At 67.5% G+C, this 21,314-nt stretch overlaps 1 protein-coding gene across 3 annotated transcripts in view; it reads left to right on the top strand.

Moving 5' to 3' along the window:
* Nucleotides 1-142: 142 nt before the first annotated feature.
* KIF5A (kinesin family member 5A) overlaps nucleotides 143-21,314 on the top strand; it is a 37,408-nt gene continuing 16,236 nt past the window's right edge. The window contains exons 1-14 of one of the 3 annotated variants that reach the window (XM_085562931.1): nucleotides 143-971; nucleotides 4,105-4,192; nucleotides 6,730-6,803; nucleotides 7,139-7,243; nucleotides 8,500-8,548; nucleotides 9,951-10,006; nucleotides 10,334-10,421; nucleotides 11,615-11,739; nucleotides 12,645-12,749; nucleotides 13,996-14,144; nucleotides 15,110-15,258; nucleotides 15,755-15,948; nucleotides 16,447-16,515; nucleotides 18,101-18,307. In XM_085562931.1, the coding sequence (XP_085419057.1) occupies nucleotides 843-971; nucleotides 4,105-4,192; nucleotides 6,730-6,803; nucleotides 7,139-7,243; nucleotides 8,500-8,548; nucleotides 9,951-10,006; nucleotides 10,334-10,421; nucleotides 11,615-11,739; nucleotides 12,645-12,749; nucleotides 13,996-14,144; nucleotides 15,110-15,258; nucleotides 15,755-15,948; nucleotides 16,447-16,515; nucleotides 18,101-18,307 (1,587 nt within the window). In that variant the 5' untranslated portion in view covers nucleotides 143-842. The remainder of the gene's footprint in view (nucleotides 972-4,104; nucleotides 4,193-6,729; nucleotides 6,804-7,138; nucleotides 7,244-8,499; nucleotides 8,549-9,950; nucleotides 10,007-10,333; nucleotides 10,422-11,614; nucleotides 11,740-12,644; nucleotides 12,750-13,995; nucleotides 14,145-15,109; nucleotides 15,259-15,754; nucleotides 15,949-16,446; nucleotides 16,516-18,100; nucleotides 18,308-21,314) is intronic. The other 2 variants (XM_085562929.1, XM_085562930.1) reach the window with 2 other exon arrangements.

The raw sequence follows: 21,314 nt of genomic DNA on the forward strand, positions 1-21,314 counted from the left end.
GTTCCCCGGCCCGTCCCGCTCCTCCAGCCGTGAATCAGCATTTTGGGGGGGTCCATCCCCGGGGCTGCGTCCCCCCCTTCCAGTTCCGTCCACCTTAAGAGCCGCGGGCGGCTCCACCTTAAGGCGGGGGAGGGGGCGCGGGGGGCGGCCCCCCCGCCCGCCGGTCCCGGGGCTGCAGTGGCGACAGCGGCGGTCACAGGAGCGGCGACAGCGGCAGCTGCGGAGCGTCAGCCCCGCCCGGCGCCGCCTCCCGCATCCTGCAGCCCGCAAGCCGCATCCTGCATCCCGCAGCGCATCCTGCATCCCTGGGTAACACCCGCAGCCCTGGGTACCACCCTGCAGTGCTGAGCAGCATCCTGCATCCCGGGCAGCATTCCGAGTCCTTGGGTACCGCCCGGGCAGCATCCTGCGTCCCTGAGCAGCATCCTGCGTCCCTGAGCAGCATCCTGCATCCCTGAGCAGCATCCTGCATCTTTGGGCAGCATCCTGCATCCCTGAGCAGCATCCTGCATCTTTGGGCAGCATCCTGCGTCCCTGAGCAGCATCCTGCATCTTTGGGCAGCATCCTGCATCCCTGAGCAGCATCCTGCGTCCCTGAGCAGCATCCTGCATCTTTGGGCAGCATCCTGCATCCCTGAGCAGCATCCTGCATCCCTGGGTACCACCTTGGCACCCCCCTGCATCTTTGGGCAGCATCCCGCATCCCTGAGCTGCATCCTGCACCCTCGGGTACCGCCGGGCATCCCCGGGTACCCTCCTGCGCCCCGGTGCCGCCGGAGCCTTAGGCTGTGACACCCCCGCTGCCTTGCCCGCCCCCGTCTCGCCGCCCCCCGACCCCCGCCATGGCCGAGCCCAGCTCCGAGTGCAGCATCAAGGTCCTGTGCCGGTTCCGGCCCCTCAACCAGGCCGAGATCCTGCGGGGGGACAAGTTCCTGCCCGTGTTCCAGGGGGACGACAGCGTCGTGGTGGGGGTGAGTCAGAGCGGGGGGACCCCCAGGGTGGGGGGGGGCGGCACCCCCACTTCGAGAGGGGGTCCCCGCAGCGGGGGCGCTGTCACTTGGGGGGCAGACCCTGCTCTGGGTGCGGCCGCTGCCCCCCGGGACCCTCCCCCCATTTCCGAGGCTCGGGCACTCCCAGTTTGCCCAGTGCCGGGGGGGGGATGTTTACACTGAGCAGAAACGCCCTGACCCCGCCGGGGGGGCACGATCGGCCCCCAAAGCAGCCGGGGGGGTGGGGGGGTGCCGCAGATCCCCCCCTCCCCCGGCGCTGCGGCCCCGCCCTTTGTTAGGGGCTCATCCGGGGGGCGGCTGAGGCCCCCAAAATATTGCCACCCCCTCCCCGCCTCCCCATAACGCCCCCCCCTCGCCCGGAGGGGGCGTCGGGGGGAAGCGATGGTCCCCGGGGGGGTCTGCGGGCGTGGGGAGGGGGCCGTGGGTGGGGGGGTCCGTGGGTGGGGTCCGTGGGTGGGGGTCCGTGGATGGGGTCCGTGGGTGGGGTCCGTGGGTGGGGTCCGTAGGTGGGGGTCCGTGGATGGGGGTCGGTGGATGGGGGGGATTCCATGGGAGGGGGGGTCCCTGGGTGGGGTCCGTGGATGGGGTCCGTGGATGGGGTCCGTGGATGGGGTCCCTGGGTGGGGTCCGTGGATGGGGTCCCTGGGTGGGGGTCCCTGGCCGGGGCCGGCGCGGTGCGGCTGTGCCGGCGCAATGCGGGGCAGGAGGTTGCGGGCGCGGGGGGAGTCGCGGGGGTGGCGGTGCGGGTGGGGGCGGTGGGTGCGGGTGGGATGGGGGCTGCGGGTGGGGGCGGTGGGTGCGGGGTGCGGGTGGGGGCGGTGGGTGCGGGGTGAGGGTGGGGGCGGTGGGTGCGGGGTGCGGGCCCGGGCAGGGTGGGGGTGCGGGGGGTGCGGGGAGGTTGCGTGACCGGCGGCGGGCGGGGCCGCGGAGCTGCGGCGGCTGCGGGGGACCGGGGGGAGCGGGGGCGCGGGCTGCGGACACCGGCTGTCCCCCGCGTCCGTGTGTCCGTGTGTCCGTGTGTCCCCGTGTACGTGTGTCCCCGTGTACGTGTGTCCGTGTGTCCCCATGGCTGTGTGTCCCCGTGTCTGTGTGTCCCCATGACTGTGTGTCCGTGTGCCCATGTGTCCCCCTGTCCCCGTGTCCGTGTGTCCCCCATGTCCCTGTGTCCATGTGTCCGTGTATCCCCGTGTCCGTGTGTCTCTGTGTCCATGTGTCCCTGTGTCCATGTGTCCCTGTGTCCATGTGTCCGTGTGTCCCCCATGTCCATGTGTCCGTGTGTCCCCGTATCCATGTGTCCCTGTGTCCGTGTGTCCCTGTGTTCATGTGTCCCTGTGTCCGTGTGTCCCTGTGTCTGTGTGTTCATGTGTCCCTGTGTCCCTGTGTCTGTGTGTTCATGTGTCCCTGTGTCCCTGTGTCTCTGTGTCCCTGTGTCCCTGTGTCCGTGTGTCCCTGTGTCTGTGTGTCCCTGTGTCCATGTGTCCCCGTGTCCTTGTGTCCGTGTGTCCCCATATCCATGTGTCCGTGTGTCTGTGTGTCCGTGTGTCCGTGTGTCCCCCTGTTCTTGTGTCCCCATGTCCATGTTTCCCCGTGTCCATGTGTCCATGTGTCCGTGTGTCCGTGTGTCCCTGTGTCCGTGTGTCCGTGTGTCCCGGCTCAGCCCCGGGGCCTGGACATCTCCCTGGGGTGGGGGTGTCTGGGGGGTCTGGGGGGATCTCTGGGGGTCTCTGGGCGTGTGGGGGGGTCTGGGGGTGTCTGACAGTCTAGGGAGGGCCCTGGGGGGGCTCTGGGGGGTCCCGGGGGATGCAGGGGATCTGTGGGGTCTGTGGGGTCTGTGGGGGTCTGGGGGGTCTGGGGGGCTGTGGGAGTCTCTGAGGGTCTGTGGGGTCTTTGGGGTCGGTGGGGTCTGGGGGCGTCTGGGGGGGTCTGGGGGGGTCTGTGGGGTCTGTGGGGGTCTGGGGGGTCTGTGGGGTCTGTGGGGTCTGTGGGGCTGTGGGAGTCTCTGAGGGTCTGTGGGGTCTTTGGGGTCGGTGGGGTCTGGGGGGGTCTGGGGGGGTCTGGGGGGGTCTGTGGGGTCTGGGGGGTCTGGGGGGTCTGTGGGGTCTTTGGGGTCGGTGGGGTCTGGGGGGGTCTGGGGGGGTCTGGGGGGGTCTGTGGGGTCTGGGGGGTCTGGGGGGTCTGTGGGGTCTGTGGGGGTCTGTGGGGTCTGGGGGGTCTCTGGGGGTCTGGGGGTCTGTGAGGGGCTATGGGGGGTGTGGATATTTGGGGTCTGTGGGGTCTGGGGGGGTCTGTGGGGTCTGGGGGGGTCTGGGGGGGTCTGGGGGGTCTCTGGGGGTCTGGGGGGCTGTGAGGGGCTATGGGGGGTGTGGATATTTGGGGTCTGTGGGGTCTGGGGGGGTCTGTGGGGTCTGGGGGGGTCTGGGGGGGTCTGTGGGGTCTGGGGGGGTCTGGGGGGGTCTGGGGGGTCTCTGGGGGTCTGGGGGGCTGTGAGGGGCTATGGGGGGTGTGGATATTTGGGGTCTGGGGTCTCTGGGGCCAGGTCCGTGAGTGGGGGTGCGGGTGGGGTTCGGGGTGGGTGTCGGGGGTGCAGAGTGGGAGAGGCCCCACGGCCCCCCCGCCGTGCTGCGGTCTGGGGGGGCTCTGCGGCAGGGACCCCCCGTGTCCCTCTGTCCCCCACGCGTGTCCGTATGTCCCCCACACGTGTCCGTCATTCACCCACGTGTGTCCCTCTGTCTCCAACGCGTGTCCCTCTGTCTCCACGCTTGTCCGTCTGTCACCCACTCGTGTCCCTGTGTCCCCCCCTCCCGTGTCCCTCTGTCCCCACACGTGTCCCTCTGTCCCCGACCCACACGTGTCCCTCTGTCCCCCCTGTGTCCGTCTGTCCCCACGTGTGTCCGTGTGTCCGTCTGTCCACAAGCGTGTCCGTGTGTCCCCACACGTGTCAGTGTGTCCCTCTGTCCCCACGTGTGTCCGTGTGTCCCAGACCCACGCGTGTCCGTGTGTTCCTCAGTCCCCACGTGTGTCCGTCTGTCCCCACGCGTGTCCGTCTGTCCCCACGCGTGTCCGTGTGTCCCCACGCGTGTCCGTGTGTCCCCAGGGCAAGCCGTACGTCTTTGACCGCGTGTTCCCGCCGAACACGACGCAGGAGCAGGTGTACCGCGCCTGCGCCATGCAGATCGTCAAGGGTGAGACGGGATAACCGGGGTAACCGGGATAACCGGGATAACTGGGATAACCGGGGTAACCGGGGTAACCGGGATAACCAGGATAACCGGGGTAACCGGGGTAACCGGGGTAACCGGGATAACCACGGTAACCGGGGTAACCGGGGTAACCGGGGTAACCAGGATAACCGGGATAACCGGGATAACCGGGATAACCGGGATAACCGCGGTAACCGGGGTAACCGGGGTAACCAGGATAACCGGGATAACTGGGATAACCGGGGTAACCGGGGTAACCAGGATAACCGGGATAACTGGGATAACCGGGGTAACCGGGGTAACCGGGATAACCAGGATAACCGGGATAACTGGGATAACCGGGGTAACTGGGATAACCGGGATAACCGGGATAACTGGGATAACCGGGGTAACCGGGATAACCAGGATAACCGGGATAACTGGGATAACCGGGGTAACCGGGGTAACCAGGATAACCGGGATAACTGGGATAACCGGGGTAACCGGGATAACCGGCATAACCGGGATAACTGGGATAACCGGGGTAACCGGGATAACCGGCATAACCGGGATAACTGGGATAACCGGGGTAACCAGGATAACCGGGATAACCGGGGTAACCGGGATAACCGGGGTAACCGGGATAACCGGGATAACCGGCATAACCGGGATAACCGGGATAACCGGGATAACCGGGGTAACCGGGGTAACCGGGATAACCGGGGTAACCAGGATAACCGGGGTAACTGGGATAACCGGGATAACCGGGATAACCGGGGTAACCAGGATAACCGGGATAACCGGGATAACCAGGATAACCGCGGTAACCGGGGTAACCGGGATAACTGGGGTAACCGGGATAACCGCGGTAACCGGGGTAACCGGGATAACCAGGGTAACCGGGATAACCGGGATAACCGGGATAACCGGGGTAACTGGGACAGACCGGGACAGACCGGGATAACCGGGGTAACCGGGGTAGCCGGGATAACCAGGGTAACCAGGATAACCGGGATAACCGGGATAACCGGGATAACCGGGATAACCGGGATAACCGCGGTAACCGGGGTAACCGGGATAACCGGGATAACCGGGATAACCGGGATAACCGGGGTAACTGGGACAGACCGGGACAGACCGGGATAACCAGGATAACCGGGATAACCGGGATAACCGGAACAGACCGGGACAGACTGGGATACACCAGGACAGACTGGGATAACTGGGGCAGCCCGGGACAGCCCGGGATAGTTTGGGGACAGCCCGGGGATAACCTGGGATAACCCGGGACAGTCTGGGGACAGCTCGGGACAGTCTGGGGACAGCCCAGGGATAACCTGGGATAACCCGGGACAGTCTGGGGACAGCCCGGGACAGTCTGGGGACAGCCCGGGGATAACCTGGGATAACCCGGGACAGTCTGGGGACAGCTCGGGACAGTCTGGGGACAGCCCGGGGATAACCTGGGATAACCCGGGACAGTCTGGGGACAGCTCGGGACAGTCTGGGGACAGCCCGGGACAGTCTGGGGACAGCCCGGGGATAACCTGGGATAACCCGGGACAGTCTGGGGACAGCCCGGGACAGTTTGGGGACAGCCCGGGACAGTCTGGGGACAGCCCGGGGATAACCTGGGATAACCCGGGACAGTCTGGGGACAGCCCGGGACAGTCTGGGGACAGCCCGGGGATAACCTGGGATAACCCGGGACAGTCTGGGGACAGCTCGGGACAGTCTGGGGACAGCCCGGGACAGTCTGGGGACAGTCCGGGGATAACCTGGGATAACCCGGGACAGTCTGGGGACAGCCCGGGACAGTCTGGGGACAGCCCGGGGATAACCTGGGATAACCCGGGACAGTCTGGGGACAGCTCGGGACAGTCTGGGGACAGCCCGGGACAGTCTGGGGACAGTCCGGGGATAACCTGGGATAACCCGGGACAGTCTGGGGACAGCCCGGGACAGTTTGGGGACCCCCGGGGACCCCGGGGGCGCTGGGCAGGGGGGCCTGGGGGTGTCCCGGAGGCCCCGGGAGCTCTGCAGGGCTTTGGGGGGTCCCGGGGTCCGGGCTTTGGGGGGTCCTTTGGGGGGTCCCGGGGGGATTTGGGGGTCCCGGGGGGATTTGGGGGTCCCGGGGTGTGTTGATGGGGTCTTGGGGTGGTTTGGGGGTCCCGGGGTGTGTTTATGGGGTCCCGGGGGGGATTTGGGGGTCCCGGGGGGGTTTGGGGGTCCCGGGGGGGATTTGGGGGTCCCGGGGGGGTTTTGGGGTCCCGGGGGGATTTGGGGGTCCCGGGGTGTGTTTATGGGGTCTCGGGGTGGTTTGGGGGTCCCGGGGGTGGTTTGGGGGTCCCGGGGGGGATTTGGGGGTCCCGGGGTGTGTTGATGGGGTCTCGGGGGGGTTTGAGGGTCCCGGGGGGATTTGGGGGTCCCGGGGGGGATTTGGGGGTCCCGGGGGGATTTGGGGGTCCCGGGGGTGGTTTGGGGGTCCCGGGGGGGGATTTGGGGGTCCCGGGGGGGCCAATCCCACCCGGCCCCCCCAGATGTGCTGGCCGGGTACAACGGAACCATCTTCGCCTACGGGCAAACGTCGTCGGGCAAGACGCACACCATGGAGGTGAGCGGCACCGGGGCACCGGGGCACCGGGGGCCATTGGGGTACGGGGGGCACCGGGGGTACCTGGGGGCACTGGGGGCACCGGGGGGGCACCGGGGGCACCGGGGATACGGGGGGCATTGGGGTACCGGGGGTTACCTGAGGGGCACCGGGGGTACTTGGGAGGCTCCGGGGTACCTGGGGGGAAACGGAGGTACCGGGGGGCACCGGGGGGCACGGAGGGCACCGGGGGGGTACCGGGGGCACCGGGCGGGACACCGGGGGGGACCGGGGTGCATTGGGGTACCGGGGGGCACCGGGGGCGCCGGGGGCCCTGGCATTCCCCCCGCCCGCAGGGGAAGCTGCACGACCCGCAGCAGATGGGCATCATCCCCCGCATCGCCCGCGACATCTTCAACCACATCTACGCCATGGACGAGAACCTGGAGTTCCACATCAAGGTGGGACCGCGGCACTGGGGGAACTGGGAGCACTGGGGGGACTGGGAGGGACTGGGAGCACTGGGGGGGACTGGGGGAACTGGGGGAACTGGGAGGGACTGGGAGCACTGGGGGCACTGGGAGGGACTGGGAGGGACTGGGGGGGACTGGGAGGGACTGGGAGCACTGGGGGCACTGGGGGAACTGGGAGAACTGGGAGCACTGGGGGGACTGGGAGGGACTGGGAGGGACTGGGGGGGACTGGGGGAACTGGGGGAACTGGGAGAACTGGGAGCACTGGGGGGACTGGGAGGGACTGGGAGGGACTGGGGGGGACTGGGGGCACTGGGGGAACTGGGGGAACTGGGAGAACTGGGGGCACTGGGAAGGACTGGGAGGAACTGGGAGCACTGGGAGGGACTGGGAGGGACTGGGAGCACTGGGGGCACTGGGAGGGACTGGGAGAGACTGGGAGCACTGGGGGAACTGGGGGCACTGGGAGAACTGGGAGGGACTGGGGGCACTGGGGGCACTGGGAGCACTGGGAGGGACTGGGAGGGACTGGGAGCACTGGGGGCACTGGGGGAACTGGGAGCACTGGGAGGGACTGGGGGGGACTGGGAGCACTGGGGGCACTGGGGGAACTGGGAGAACTGGGAGCACTGGGGGGACTGGGAGGGACTGGGAGGGACTGGGGGGGACTGGGGGCACTGGGGGAACTGGGGGAACTGGGAGAACTGGGAGCACTGGGAGGGACTGGGAGGAACTGGGAGCACTGGGAGGGACTGGGAGGGACTGGGAGCACTGGGGGCACTGGGAGCACTGGGGGCACTGGGGGGGACTGGGAGAGACTGGGAGCACTGGGGGAACTGGGGGCACTGGGAGAACTGGGAGGGACTGGGGGCACTGGGGGCACTGGGGGCACTGGGAGGGACTGGGAGGGACTGGGGGGGACTGGGAGGGACTGGGAGCACTGGGAGGGACTGGGAGAGACTGGGAGGGACTGGGAGCATTGGGAGGGACTGGGAGGGACTGGGAATGGACTGGGAGGGACTGGGAGGGACTGGGGGGGACTGGGAGAGACTGGGAGAGACTGGGAGGAACTGGGAGAGACTGGGAGGGACTGGGAGGAACTGGGAGAACTGGGGGCACTGGGAGGAGCTCGGGGGGCACTGGGGGCACTGGTTGTACTGGTTGTACTGGTTGGACTGGTTGTACTGGTGGGCACTGGGAGCTCTGGGAGCCGCCCCACCCCCACCCCGCCCCTCCCCCCCCAGGTTTCCTACTTCGAAATTTACCTGGACAAGATCCGGGACCTGCTGGACAGTGAGTGCGGATACTGGGAATACTGGGAATACTGGGATACTGGGGATACTGGGAATACTGGGGATACTGGGATACTGGGATACTGGGAATACTGGGATACTGGGATACTGGGATGCTGGGGATACTGGGATGCTGGGGATACTGGGATACTGGGAGTACTGGGATACTGGGATACTGGGATGCTGGGGATACTGGGATACTGGGAGTACTGGGATACTGGGATACTGGGATACTGGGATACTGGGATACTGGGGATACTGGGGATACTGGGATACTGGGATACTGGGGATACTGGGATACTGGGATACTGGGATACTGGGGATACTGGGATACTGGGATGCTGGGATACTGGGATGCTGGGATGCTGGGGATACTGGGATACTGGGGATACTGGGGATACTGGGATACTGGGATACTGGGATACTGGGGATACTGGGGATACTGGGATACTGGGGATACTGGGAATACTGGGATACTGGGATACTGGGAATACTGGGATACTGGGATACTGGGATGCTGGGAATACTGGGATACTGGGATACTGGGAATACTGGGATACTGGGATACTGGGATACTGGGAATACTGGGATACTGGGATACTGGGATGCTGGGAATACTGGGATACTGGGGATACTGGGATACTGGGATGCTGGGATACTGGGATGCTGGGATGCTGGGGATACTGGGATACTGGGAGTACTGGGATACTGGGATACTGGGATACTGGGATACTGGGATACTGGGGATACTGGGATACTGGGGATACTGGGGATACTGGGATACTGGGGATACTGGGAATACTGGGGATACTGGGATACTGGGATGCTGGGGATACTGGGAATACTGGGAATACTGGGATGCTGGGGATACTGGGAATACTGGGATACTGGGATACTGGGATACTGGGAATACTGGGGATACTGGGATGCTGGGATACTGGGATACTGGGATGCTGGGATGCTGGGGATACTGGGATACTGGGATACTGGGATACTGGGATACTGGGGATACTGGGATACTGGGATACTGGGATACTGGGGATACTGGGATACTGGGATACTGGGGATACTGGGGATACTGGGATACTGGGAATACTGGGAATACTGGGATGCTGGGGATACTGGGATACTGGGATACTGGGATACTGGGGATACTGGGAGATTACTGGGAGCACTAGGAGGTTACTGGGAGGTTACTGGGTGGCACTGGGAGGTTACTGGGAGGTTACTGGGAGCACTGGGAGGTTACTGGGAGGTCACTGGGAGGTTACTGGGAGGTCACTGGGAGCACTGGGAGCACGGGGAGGTTACTGGGAGCACTGGGAGGTTACTGGGAGGTTACTGGGAGGTTACTGGGAGGTTACTGGGAGGTTACTGGGAGCTCTGGTGTCACCCCCCCGCAGTGACCAAGACCAACCTGGCCGTGCACGAGGACAAGAACCGCGTCCCCTACGTTAAGGTGCGGCCGGGGGGTCCCGGGGGGTCCTGGGGGGGGTCCGGGGGTCCCGGGGGTCCTGGGGGGTCCCGGGGGTCCCGGGGAGGGAGGGCGGTCCCGGTGGTCCCGGGGGGGGAGGGCGGTCCAGGGGGTCCCGGTGGTCCCGGGGGTCCCGGGGGGTCCTGGAGGGGGTCCGGGGGTCCCGGGGGGGGAGGGCGGTCCCGGTGGTCCCGGGGGGGGAGGGCGGTCCCGGTGGTCCCGGGGGTCTCGGGGGTCCCGGGGGGTCCTCGGGGGGGTCCGGGGGGTCCCGGGGGGGCTGGACCCCCGAGCCCCCATGGCCGCTCCCCCCAGGGCTGCACCGAGCGCTTCGTGTCCAGCCCCGAGGAGATCCTGGACGTCATCGACGAGGGGAAATCCAACCGGCACGTGGCGGTCACCAGTGAGCGGCACCGGGGGCACGGGGGGCGCGGGGGGCACGGGGGGCACGGGGGGACACCGGGGGGCACGGAGGGCATGGGGGGCACGGGGGGAACGAGGGGACACGGGGGGACACCGGGGGCACGGGGGGACATGGGGGGCACGGAGGGCACGGAGGGCATGGGGGGCACGGGGGGCGCGGGGGGACACGGGGGGACACCGGGGGCACGGCGGGCGCGGGGGGCACGGGGGAACACGGGGGGACACGGGGACACGGGGGGACATGGGGGCCACGGGGACACGGGGGGACATGGGGGGCACGGGGGGCACCGGGGGCACGGGGGCACGGGGGGACATGGGGGCCACGGGGACACGGGGGGACATGGGGGCCACGGGGGGACATGGGGGGCACGGGGACACGGGGGGACACGGAGGGCATGGGGGGCATGGGGGGCACGGGGGGCACGGGGGGCACGGGGACACGGGGGGCACGGGGGACACGGGGGACACGGGGGGAGCGAGGGGACACGGGGGACACGGGGGGCACGGGGGGCGTGGGGGGCACGGGGGGAACGAGGGGACACGGGGGGACATGGGGGCCACGGAGGGCATGGGGGGCACGGAGGGCACGGGGACACGGGGGACACCGGGGACACGGGGGGCGCGGGGGGCGCGGGGAGCACGGGGACACGGGGGGACATGGGGGGCACGGAGGGCATGGGGGGACATGGGGTGCATGGGGTTATGGGGGGGGTGCCCCACGCGTGCCCTGCCCGTGAGGGTTCCCCACGCGTGCCCTGCTCCTGCGGGGTGCCCCACGCGTGCCCTGCTCCTGCGGGGTGCCCACACGCGTGCCCTCCTCCTGCGGGGTGCCCCACGCGTGCCCTGCTCCTGCGGGGTGCCCCACGCGTGCCCTGCTCCTGCGGGGTGCCCACACGCGTGCCCTGCCCGTGAGGGTTCCCCACGCGTGCCCTGCTCCTGCGGGGTGCCCCACGCGTGCCCTGCCCGTGAGGGTTCCCCACGCGTGCCCTGCCCGTGAGGGTTCCCCACGCGTGCCCTCCTCCTGTGGGGTGCCCCACGCGTGCCCTCCTCCTGTGGGGTGCCCACACGCGTGCCCTGCTCCTGCGGGGTGCCCACACGCGTGCCCTCCTCCTGTGGGGTGCCCCACGCGTGCCCTGCTCCTGCGGGGTGCCCACACGCGTGCCCTGCCCGCAGACATGAACGAGCACAGCTCCCGCAGCCACAGCATCTTCCTCATCCACATCAAGCAGGAGAACGTGGAGACCGAGCAGAAGCTCAGCGGGAAACTCTACCTGGTGGACCTGGCGGGCAGCGAGAAGGTGGGGGGACCCCGGGTGGGGGTGGGGGACCCCGGGTGGGGGTGGGGGGACCCCGGGTGGGGGTGGGAGACCCCGGGTGGGGGTGGGAGACCCCAAAGGTGGGAGTGGGGGGACCCCGGAGCTGTGGGACTGCAGAGCCGGGGGTCCAGGGGGAAGCGGGAATGGACTGGGGCACTGGGGGGCACTGGGGGGGCACTGGGGTGCACTGGGACAGCATTGGGGGAACTGGGAGGGCACTGGAGGGCACTGGGGGGGCACAGGGGGAACTGGGAGGGCACTGGGGGGCACTGGGGGGGCACTGGGGGGCACTGGGACAGCACTGGGGGAACTGGGAGGGTACTGGAGGGCACTGGGGGGGCACTGGGGGGCACTGGGGGGGCACTGGGAGGGCACTGGAGGGTACTGGGGAGAACTGTGGGGCACTGAGAGGGCACTGGGAGGGCACTTGGAGGGCAATGGGAGGGCACTGGGGGGCACTGGGAGGGCACAGGGGGGCACTGGGGAACTCTGCGGGGGTGTCCCCCTGGAGGGGGGGCCTGGGGATGTTAATGAGATTTTGGGGTGCACTGGGGGGATGGGGGCCTTAGTTTGGGGGGATATTGGGGTTTTGGGGGGCTGGAGCAGTCTGTGGGGTTTTGGGGGGACTTTGGCGCTCCGGGGGACACTGGGGGTCTTGGGGGGTCAGGGGGTTTTTGGGGCCGTTGGGGCCGTTTTTGGGCCATTGGGGTTTGGGGCCACCGGGTGTCAGGATCGTCCTGCTGGGGTGGGGTCTCTGGGGGGGGTCTCTGCACCGGGGGGCTCCTGCCTGGTGGCACCCTTGGGTTGGGGTCTGGGGCCACCCCTGGCAGGGGTCCCTGTGGGGGGGGGGCACTAGGGGGGTCCCTGAGCCGCGCCCCCCACCCCAGGTGAGCAAGACGGGCGCTGAGGGAGCCGTGCTGGACGAGGCCAAAAACATCAACAAGTCCCTGTCGGCGCTGGGCAACGTCATCTCGGCGCTGGCCGAGGGCACGGTGCGACCCCCGCGCCCCCCGGAGCCCCCCGGAGCCCCCCGGGGTCCCCCCGGCTCAGCCCGGGGGTCCCGGGTGCGCTCCGCCCCCCATGTCCCCCCAGGTCCGGGGGAAGGGACACTCCTGCTGAGCCCCCTCCCCCCGTGCGCCCCCTCGGTGCCCCCCTCGGGGGTCCTGGGGTGGGGGACACCCCCCTGAGCCCCCCCGCCGTGTGTCCCGCCCTGCTGAGCCCCCTGCCCCCCGGGTGTCCCCAAATCGAGCCCCCTGCCCCCATGTGTCCCACCGAGCCCCCCGGGTGTCCCCCCAAGCCCCTCGTGTGTCCCGCCCTGCTGAGCCCCCTGCCCCCCGGGTGTCCCCTCCAGGGTCCTGCGAGGGGGACACCCCCTGATCCCCGCGTGTCCCCCTGAACCCGCTGTGTGTCCCCCCGCGACCCCCGTGTCCCCCTGAGCCCCCTGCCCCCCGTGTCCCGATCCCGCTATCCCCGTGTCCCACTCTCCCCGTCCCCGTGTCCCTCTCCCCGGTCCCCGTGTCCCGATCCCCGGTCCCCGTGTCCCACTCCCGCTATCCCCGTGTCCCTCTCCCCGTCCCCGTGTCCCACTCCCGCTATCCCCGTGTCCCGCTCCCCGTCCCCGTGTCCCGATCCCGCTATCCCCGTGTCCCGATCCCGCTATCCCCGTGTCCCGCTCCCCCCGTCCCCGTGTCCCACTCCCCCGTCCCCGTGTCCCACTCCCCCGTCCCCGTGTCCCTATCCCCGGTCCCCGTGTCCCACTCCCGCTATCCCCGTGTCCCGCTCCCCGTCCCCGTGTCCCGCTCCCCGTCCCCGTGTCCCTCTCCCCGTCCCCGTGTCCCGCTCCCCATCCCCGTGTCCCGATCCCCGTCCCCGTGTCCCGCTCCCGCTATCCCCGTGTCCCACTCTCCCCGTCCCCGTGTCCCACTCCCCCGTCCCCGTGTCCCGCTCCCCGTCCCCGTGTCCCTATCCCCGGTCCCCGTGTCCCGATCCCGCTATCCCCGTGTCCCTCTCCCCGTCCCCGTGTCCCGCTCCCCGTCCCCGTGTCCCGCTCCCCGTCCCCGTGTCCCTATCCCCGGTCCCCGTGTCCCGATCCCCCCGTCCCCGTGTCCCACTCCCGCTATCCCCGTGTCCCGCTCCCGCTGTCCCCGGTCCCACTCTCCCCGTCCCCGTGTCCCAGCCCCCCGTGTCCCCTCTCGGGGGTCCCGCGGGGGTCCCGGCGCTGAGCCCCCTCCCCCGCAGAAGGCGTACGTGCCCTATCGCGACAGCAAGATGACGCGGATCCTGCAGGACTCGCTGGGCGGCAACTGCCGCACCACCATGTTCATCTGCTGCTCCCCGTCCAGCTACAACGACGCCGAGACCAAATCCACGCTCATGTTCGGCCAGAGGTGCGGCGGGGGTCCCGCGCCCCCCGCGCCCCCCGAGCCCGCCCGGGGCCGGGGGTCCCGCGCCCCCTGCCCCGCCTGCCGTGCCCCCGGGAGCCGCTGCCCCCGCCCCGTGCCGAGAGCGCCCGAGACCCCCAACCGCACCCACGGACCCCCGGCTGCACCCCAACTTCACCCGTGGGCCCCAGCACCCAGTGCACCCAGTGCACCCAGAGAACCCCAAACTCCCTCAGTGCGCCCCGACTGCACCCAGTGCACCCCACTGCACCCAGTGCACCCAATGCACCCCACTGCACCCAGTGCACCCAGTGCACCCAGTGCACCCCACTGCACCCAGTGCACCCAATGCACCCCACTGCACCCAGTGCACCCCACTGCACCCAGTGCACCCAGTGCGCCCCAAGTGTCCCCAGAGCACCCCAAACTCCCCCAGTGCACCCCGACTGCACCCAGTGCACCCAGTGCACCCAGTGTGTCCCACTGCACCCAACGCACCCCATTGCACCCAGCGTGCCCCAAGTGTCCCCAGAGCACCCCAAACTCACCCAGTGCACCTCAAACTCCCCCAGTGCGCCGCACTGCACCCAGTGCACCCAGTGCGCCCCAAGTGTCCCCAGAGCACCCCAAACTCTCCCGGTGCACCCCAACTGCACCCAATGTGCCCCAAGTGCCCCCTGCACCCCAAGTGCTCTCAATGCACCCCAAGTACTCCCAGTGCACCCTGGCAGTGCCCAGTGCCCCCTAAGTACTCCCTTGGGGACCCCGGGGGCTGCGCTGGGGTTCCCAGAGGTGGGAGGGCAGTGGAGGGCAGGTGGCCCGGGAGTGACCCGGGAGTTGTCGGGAGTGGCCCGGGAGTGGTCCTGGAGTGGCCCGGGAGTGACCCGGGACTGGCCCGGAGTGGCCCGGGAGTGTCCCGGGAGTGTCCCGGGGAGGGGGAGCAGGGGTCCCATTTTCGGGGTGCCCCCCAGGGCCAAGACCATCAAGAACACGGCCTCGGTGAACCTGGAGCTGACGGCCGAGCAGTGGAAGAAGAAGTTCGAGAAGGAGAAGGAGAAGAACAAAGCGCTGCGGGAGACGCTGGCGCGGCTGGAGGCTGAGCTGAGCCGCTGGCGGAGCGGTGAGGGGCGCCCCGAGATCCGGGGGCACCCCCAGAGCTGGGGGGCACCCCGAGATCCGGGGGGGACACTGAGGCACAGCGTGTGCCCGTGAGGAGCACCCTGGTACCGGGAGGGGCGCCCCGAGATCCGGGGGGGAAACTGAGGCACAGCGTGTGCCCGTGAGGAGCACCCTGGTACCGGGAGGGGCGCCCCGAGATCCGGGGGGGAAACTGAGGCACAGCGTGTGCCCGTGAGGAGCACCCTGGTACCGGGAGGGGCGCCCCGAGATCCGGGGGCACCCCCAGAGCTGGGGCGCACACCGAGACCCGGGGGGGAAACTGAGGCACAGCATGTGCCCGGGAGGGGCACCTCGGTACCGGGAGGGGCGCCCCGAGATCCGGGGGGAAACTGAGGCACAGCGTGTGCCCGTGAGGGACACCCCGGTACCGGGAGGGGCGCCCCGAGACCCGGGGCCCCCCAGGCCGGGGTGGGGGCGCTGAGGCCGTGTCCCCCCAGGCGAGGCCGTGCCCGAGACCGAGCAGCTGAGCGAGGCCGAGGCGGGCACGGGGCCGGGCGAGGGCCAGGGGGGCGCCCCCGAGGAGCCCCCCCTGAACGACAACAGCTCCTCCATCGTCATCCACATCTCGGACGAGGAGCGCCACAAGTACGAGGAGGAGATCCGCAAGCTCTACAAGCAGCTGGACGACAAGGTGGGGACAGTGACAGGTGGGGACAGTGACAGGTGGGGACAGTGACAGGTGGGCATCACCCAGATGCCAGGACCCTCAGCTCGGTGGGCATCCCCCAGACCCCTCCGGACCTGCCAGGGACCCCCAGCACCCCTGAGTGCCCCAGGACACTTGGGGACCTCCCAGTCTGCCCAGCAGCTCCCAGACCCTCAGCAAGCCAGGAGTGGCATCTCCCAGTTCTCCCCTGGCATCTCCCAGTTCCCCCTGGCATCTCCCAGTCCCCCCTGGCATCTCCCAGTTCCCCCCTGGCAGCTCCCAGTTCCCCCCTGGCATCTCCCAGTGCCCCCTGGCAGCTCCCAGTCCACCCCTGGCATCTCCCAGTCCACTCTGGCATCTCCCAGTCCACCCCTGGCATCTCCCAGTTCCCCCTGGCAGCTCCCAGTGCCCCCTGGCAGCTCCCAGTGCCCCCAGTGCCCCCTGCCCACCCCCGTGACCCCCCTGTGCCCGCGGTGCCCCCAGGATGACGAGATCAACCAGCAGAGCCAGATCATGGAGAAGCTGAAGCAGCAGATGCTGGACCAGGAGGAGGTGCTGGCCCTGCCCCCCCCGTGCCACCCCCCGTCTGACTGACCCCCCGGACCCCCCCAGAACCCTGGGTCCCACCTGGACCCCTCGGGGACCCCCCCGGGACCCCCCTGGGACCCCCCTGGGACCCCCCTGGGACCCTCAGGACCCCCCTGGGACCCCCCAGGGACCCTCAGGACCCCTCTGGGACCCCCCGGGACCCCCCCAGGGACCCTCAGGACCCCTCTGGGACACCCCGGGACCCCCCTGGGACCTCCCAGAGACCCTCAGGACCCCCCGGGACCCCCCCAGGGACCCTCAGGACCCCTCTGGGACCCCCCAGGGACCCCCCCCGGGACCCCCCCAGGGACCCTCAGGACTCCTCTGGGACACCCCAGGGACCCCCAGGACCCCCCTGGGACCCCCTGGGACCCCCCAGGGACCCTCAGGACCCCCCGGGACCCCCCCAGGGACCCTCAGGACCCCTCTGGGACCCCCCAGGGACCCCCCCGGGACCCCCCCAGGGACCCTCAGGACTCCTCTGGGACACCCCAGGGACCCCCAGGACCCCCCTGGGACCCCCCGGGACCCCCTGGGACCCCCCGGGACCCCCTGGGCCCCCCCAGGGACCCTCAGGACCCCCCTGGGAGCCCCCGGGACCCTCAGGACCCCTCTGGGACCACCCATGGATCCCCCAGGGACCCCCCAGGGACCCTCAGAATCCCTCAGGGACCCCCGGTTGTCTCTGGCTGACTCTGCCCAGACCCCCTTGGGACTGGTCCCTGGGACCCCCCCGGACCTCCCAACCCCAGCCTCCCCCTCGACCTCTGTGCCTCCTGTGGGACCCCCACTCTGATCCCTGGGACCCCCACTCTGATCCGTGGGACCCCACCACGAACCCTGGGACCCCCACTCTGATTTCTGGGCCCCCACCATGACCCCTGAGACCCCACCATGAACCCTGGGACCCCACAAGGAACCCTGGGACCTGCACTCTGACCCGTGAACCCCCACTCTGACCCTTGGGCCCCTCCCATGACCCCTGAGACCGCCCCCTATGACCCTTGGGACCCTCACTCTGACCCTTAGGACCCCCCCATGACCCCCGTGCCCCCCAAATGACCCCTGGACCCCCCCATGACCCCTGGGCCCCACGGTGACCCCTGGGCCCCCACTGTGACCCCTGGACCCCCCATGACCCCTGAGACCCTCACTCTAACCCTTGGGATGCCCACCATGACTGCTGGACCCCCCCCATGACCCCCGTGCCCCCATGGTGCCCCCTGGACCCTCACTCTGACCCTTGGGCCCCCCCATGACCCCGAGCCCCCACAGTGACCACTGGACCCCCATGACCCCGAGCCCCCCCGGTGACCCCTGGACCCCCATGACCCCGAGCCCCCATGACCCCGAGCCCCCCATGACCCCTGGACCCCCATGACCCCGAGCCCCCCCAGTGACCCCTGGACCCCCATGACCCCGAGCCCCCCCGGTGACCCCTGGACCCCCATGACCCCGAGCCCCCATGGTGACCCCTGTGCCCCCCATGACCCCTGGACCCCCATGACCCCGAGCCCCCCCGGTGACGCCGTGCCCGGCGGCCGGGCAGGTGCTGGCGGCGGCACGGGGCGGGGGCGAGGCGGCGCGCCGGGAGCTGGCGGCGCTGCGGGCCGAGCACGGCGCGGCGCGGGCCGAGGTCACCGAGGTGCTGGCGGCGCTGGAGGAGCTGGCGCGGAGCTACGACCGCAAGGCCCAGGAGGCCGAGGACACCGGGCGCCACAACCGCCGGCTCGCCGACGAGCTGGCCCGCACCGAGGTACCGCGAGGCCGCGGGCATCGGTGGGTGGGACGGGAGCCGGGGGGACACGGGGGGAAACCAGGAGGGAAACCAGCGGGAAACCACCTGGGAACCCAGTGGGAAATCAATGGGGAAATCAGTGGGGAAACCAACTGGGAACCCAGTGGGAAATCAATGGGGAAATCAGTGGGAAACCAACTGGGAACCCAGTGGGAAATCAATGGGAAAATCAGTGGGGAAACCAGTGGGAAACCAATGGGGAACCCAATGGGAAATCAATGGGGAAACCCAACAGGGAAACCAATGGGAAACACCACAGGGAAATCAATGGGGAAATCAGTGGGGAAACCAACTGGGAACCCAATGGGAAATCAATGGGGAAATCAGCGGGAAACCAACTGGGAACCCAATGGGAAATCAATGGGGAAATCAGTGGGAAACCAACTGGGAACCCAGTGGGAAATCAATGGGGAAATCAGCGGGAAACCAACTGGGAACCCAATGGGAAACCCAGAGGGAAATCAATGGGAAATCAATGGGGAAATCAGTGGGAAACCAACTGGGAACCCAATGGGGAAACCAATGGGAAACACCACAGGGAAATCAATGGGAAATCAATGGGGAAATCAGTGGGGAAACCAGTGGGAAACCAATGGGGAACCCAATAGGAAATCAATGGGGAAACCCAACAGGGAAACCAATGGGAAACACCACAGGGAAATCAATGGGGAAATCAGTGGGAAACCAACTGGGAACCCAATGGGAAATCAATGGGGAAATCAGTGGGGAAATCAGTGGGGAAACCAGTGGGAAACCAATGGGGAACCCAATGGGAAATCAATGGGGAAATCAGTGGGGAAAACAATGGGGAACCCAGTGGGAAACCCAGGAGGGGAACCAGTGGGAACCCAATGGGGAAACCAATGGGAAACACCATAGGGAAATCAATGGGAAATCAACGGGGAAATCAGTGGGGAAACCAACTGGGAACCCAACGGGAAACACCACAGGGAAATTAATGGGGAAATCAGTGGGGAAACCAGTGGGGAAACCAATGGGAAACTCTCCAGGGAAGCCAGTGGGAAACCCCACAGGGAAAACAGTGGAAAACACCACAGGGAAACCAATGGGGAAACCCCACAGGAAAACCAATGGGGAAATCAATGGGAAATCAGTGGGGAAAACAATGGGAAACCCCACAGGGAAACCAGTGGGAAATCAATGGGAAAATCAGTGGGGAAAACAATGGGAAACCCTACAGGAAAACAATGGGGAAATGGATGGGGAAACTCTACAGGGAAACCAACAGGGAAACCAATGGGGAAATCAGTGGGGAAACAAATGGGGAACTACAGGGAAACCAATGGGAAACCCAGGAGGGAAACCAACGGAAAATCCTACAGGGAAACCAATGGGGAAATCAATGGGGAAATCAGTGGGGAAACCAGTGGGAAACCCCACAGGGAAACCAATGGTAAAACCCACAGGGAAATCTATGGGGAAATCAGTGGGGAAACCAGTGGGAAACTCCACAGGGAAACCAACGGGGAAACCAACAGGGAAATCAGTGGGGAAAACAATGGGAAACCCCACAGGGAAACCAGTGGGAAACCAACTGGGAACCCAATGGGGAAACCCAACAGGGAAACCAAAGGGAAACCCTATAGGGAAACCAATGGGAAATCAGTGGGGAAACCCAATGGGGAAATCAATGGGGAAATCAACAGGGAAACCAACTGGGAATGCAACAGGGAAATTGGTGGGAAATCAATAGGGAAACCCAATCGGGAACACAACTGGGAACCCAGTGGGGAAACAAAGGGAAAAACAGCAAGGAAACCAATGGGAAACCCAACAGGGAAACCCAACTGGGAACCCAATGGGGAAATCAAAGGGGAAACCAACGGGGAACTCAACAGGGAACACAACTGGGAGCCCAGTGGGATGCTACTGGGAATCCCACAGGGAAACACCATGGCAAAACCCAGCAGGGTCCTGCTGGGACCCCCATGGGGTCCCCACCGGGACTCACAATGGGGTCTTGCTGGGAATTCCCGCAGGAATCCAGTGGGGATTTCCAACAGGATCCTACTGGGAATCCAGCTGGGAACCCTACTGGGACCCTGCACTGGGAATTCTGGTGGGGTCCTGCTGGGAACCCACAGGAAACCCAGTGGGGTCCTAGTGGGAGCCTCCATGGGGACTCAGCTGGGATCCCTGCTGAGATTCCCCACTGGGGACCCCAAAGTGGCTCATCAGCTGCGAGTCCACTGGGAAACCCACTGAGAGCCCCACGGGCACCCAGCAGGGATTCCCAGCAGGGTCCTACTGGGAATGCCCACGGCCAGTGGGGATTCCTGCTGAGGGCTCCACAAGGTCACATGGGGAGCCCCCATGGGTGTCAGACCAACGGGCTCCTTCTGAGCACCCACTTGGGATCCCTGCTGAGATCCCCCTGGACTCCACCGGTAACCCCAGACCCCACGGAAAACCTGCGTGGAGCCCCTTGGGACCCTCACCCTGTGACACAGAAACGCCGCAAGCCCCCTCCCCCAGGCCCAAACTGGGACTCCCAAACCCAAATTGGGATGTTCCCAAATCAGACTCGGGAGCCCCTTCAACCCCAAACCAGACCCCAAAGAGGGGACCCCCCCTCCCATCGAGCCACACACCAAAAAAAGAGATTCCCCCCTGCCTCAAACCAGTGCCCAGACTGGGGCACCCTGCCCTTAAACTGGGGCACCCTGCCCTTAAACTGGGGCACCCTGCCTTTAAACTGGGATGCCAGGCTGGGTGCTCCTGAGGCACCCCGCGGGTGGGATCTTGGGGTGCTGGAGGTGGTGCCACAGCGGTGATTCCAGGGACCCTGAGGCGTGCTGGTGGTGCCAGGATGGGCAGCACTGGGCAGCACTGGGCGGCACTGGGCAGCACTGGGCAGCACTGGGCAGCACTGGGCGGCACTGGGCAGCACTGGGCAACACTGGGCAGCACTGGGCGGCACGGGGCAGTACTGGGCAGCACTGGG

Source organism: Lonchura striata, chromosome 29 (assembly GCF_050655825.1).
Source record: "Lonchura striata isolate lonStrDom1 chromosome 29, ASM5065582v1, whole genome shotgun sequence".
Taxonomy (NCBI): Eukaryota; Metazoa; Chordata; class Aves; order Passeriformes; family Estrildidae; genus Lonchura; species Lonchura striata.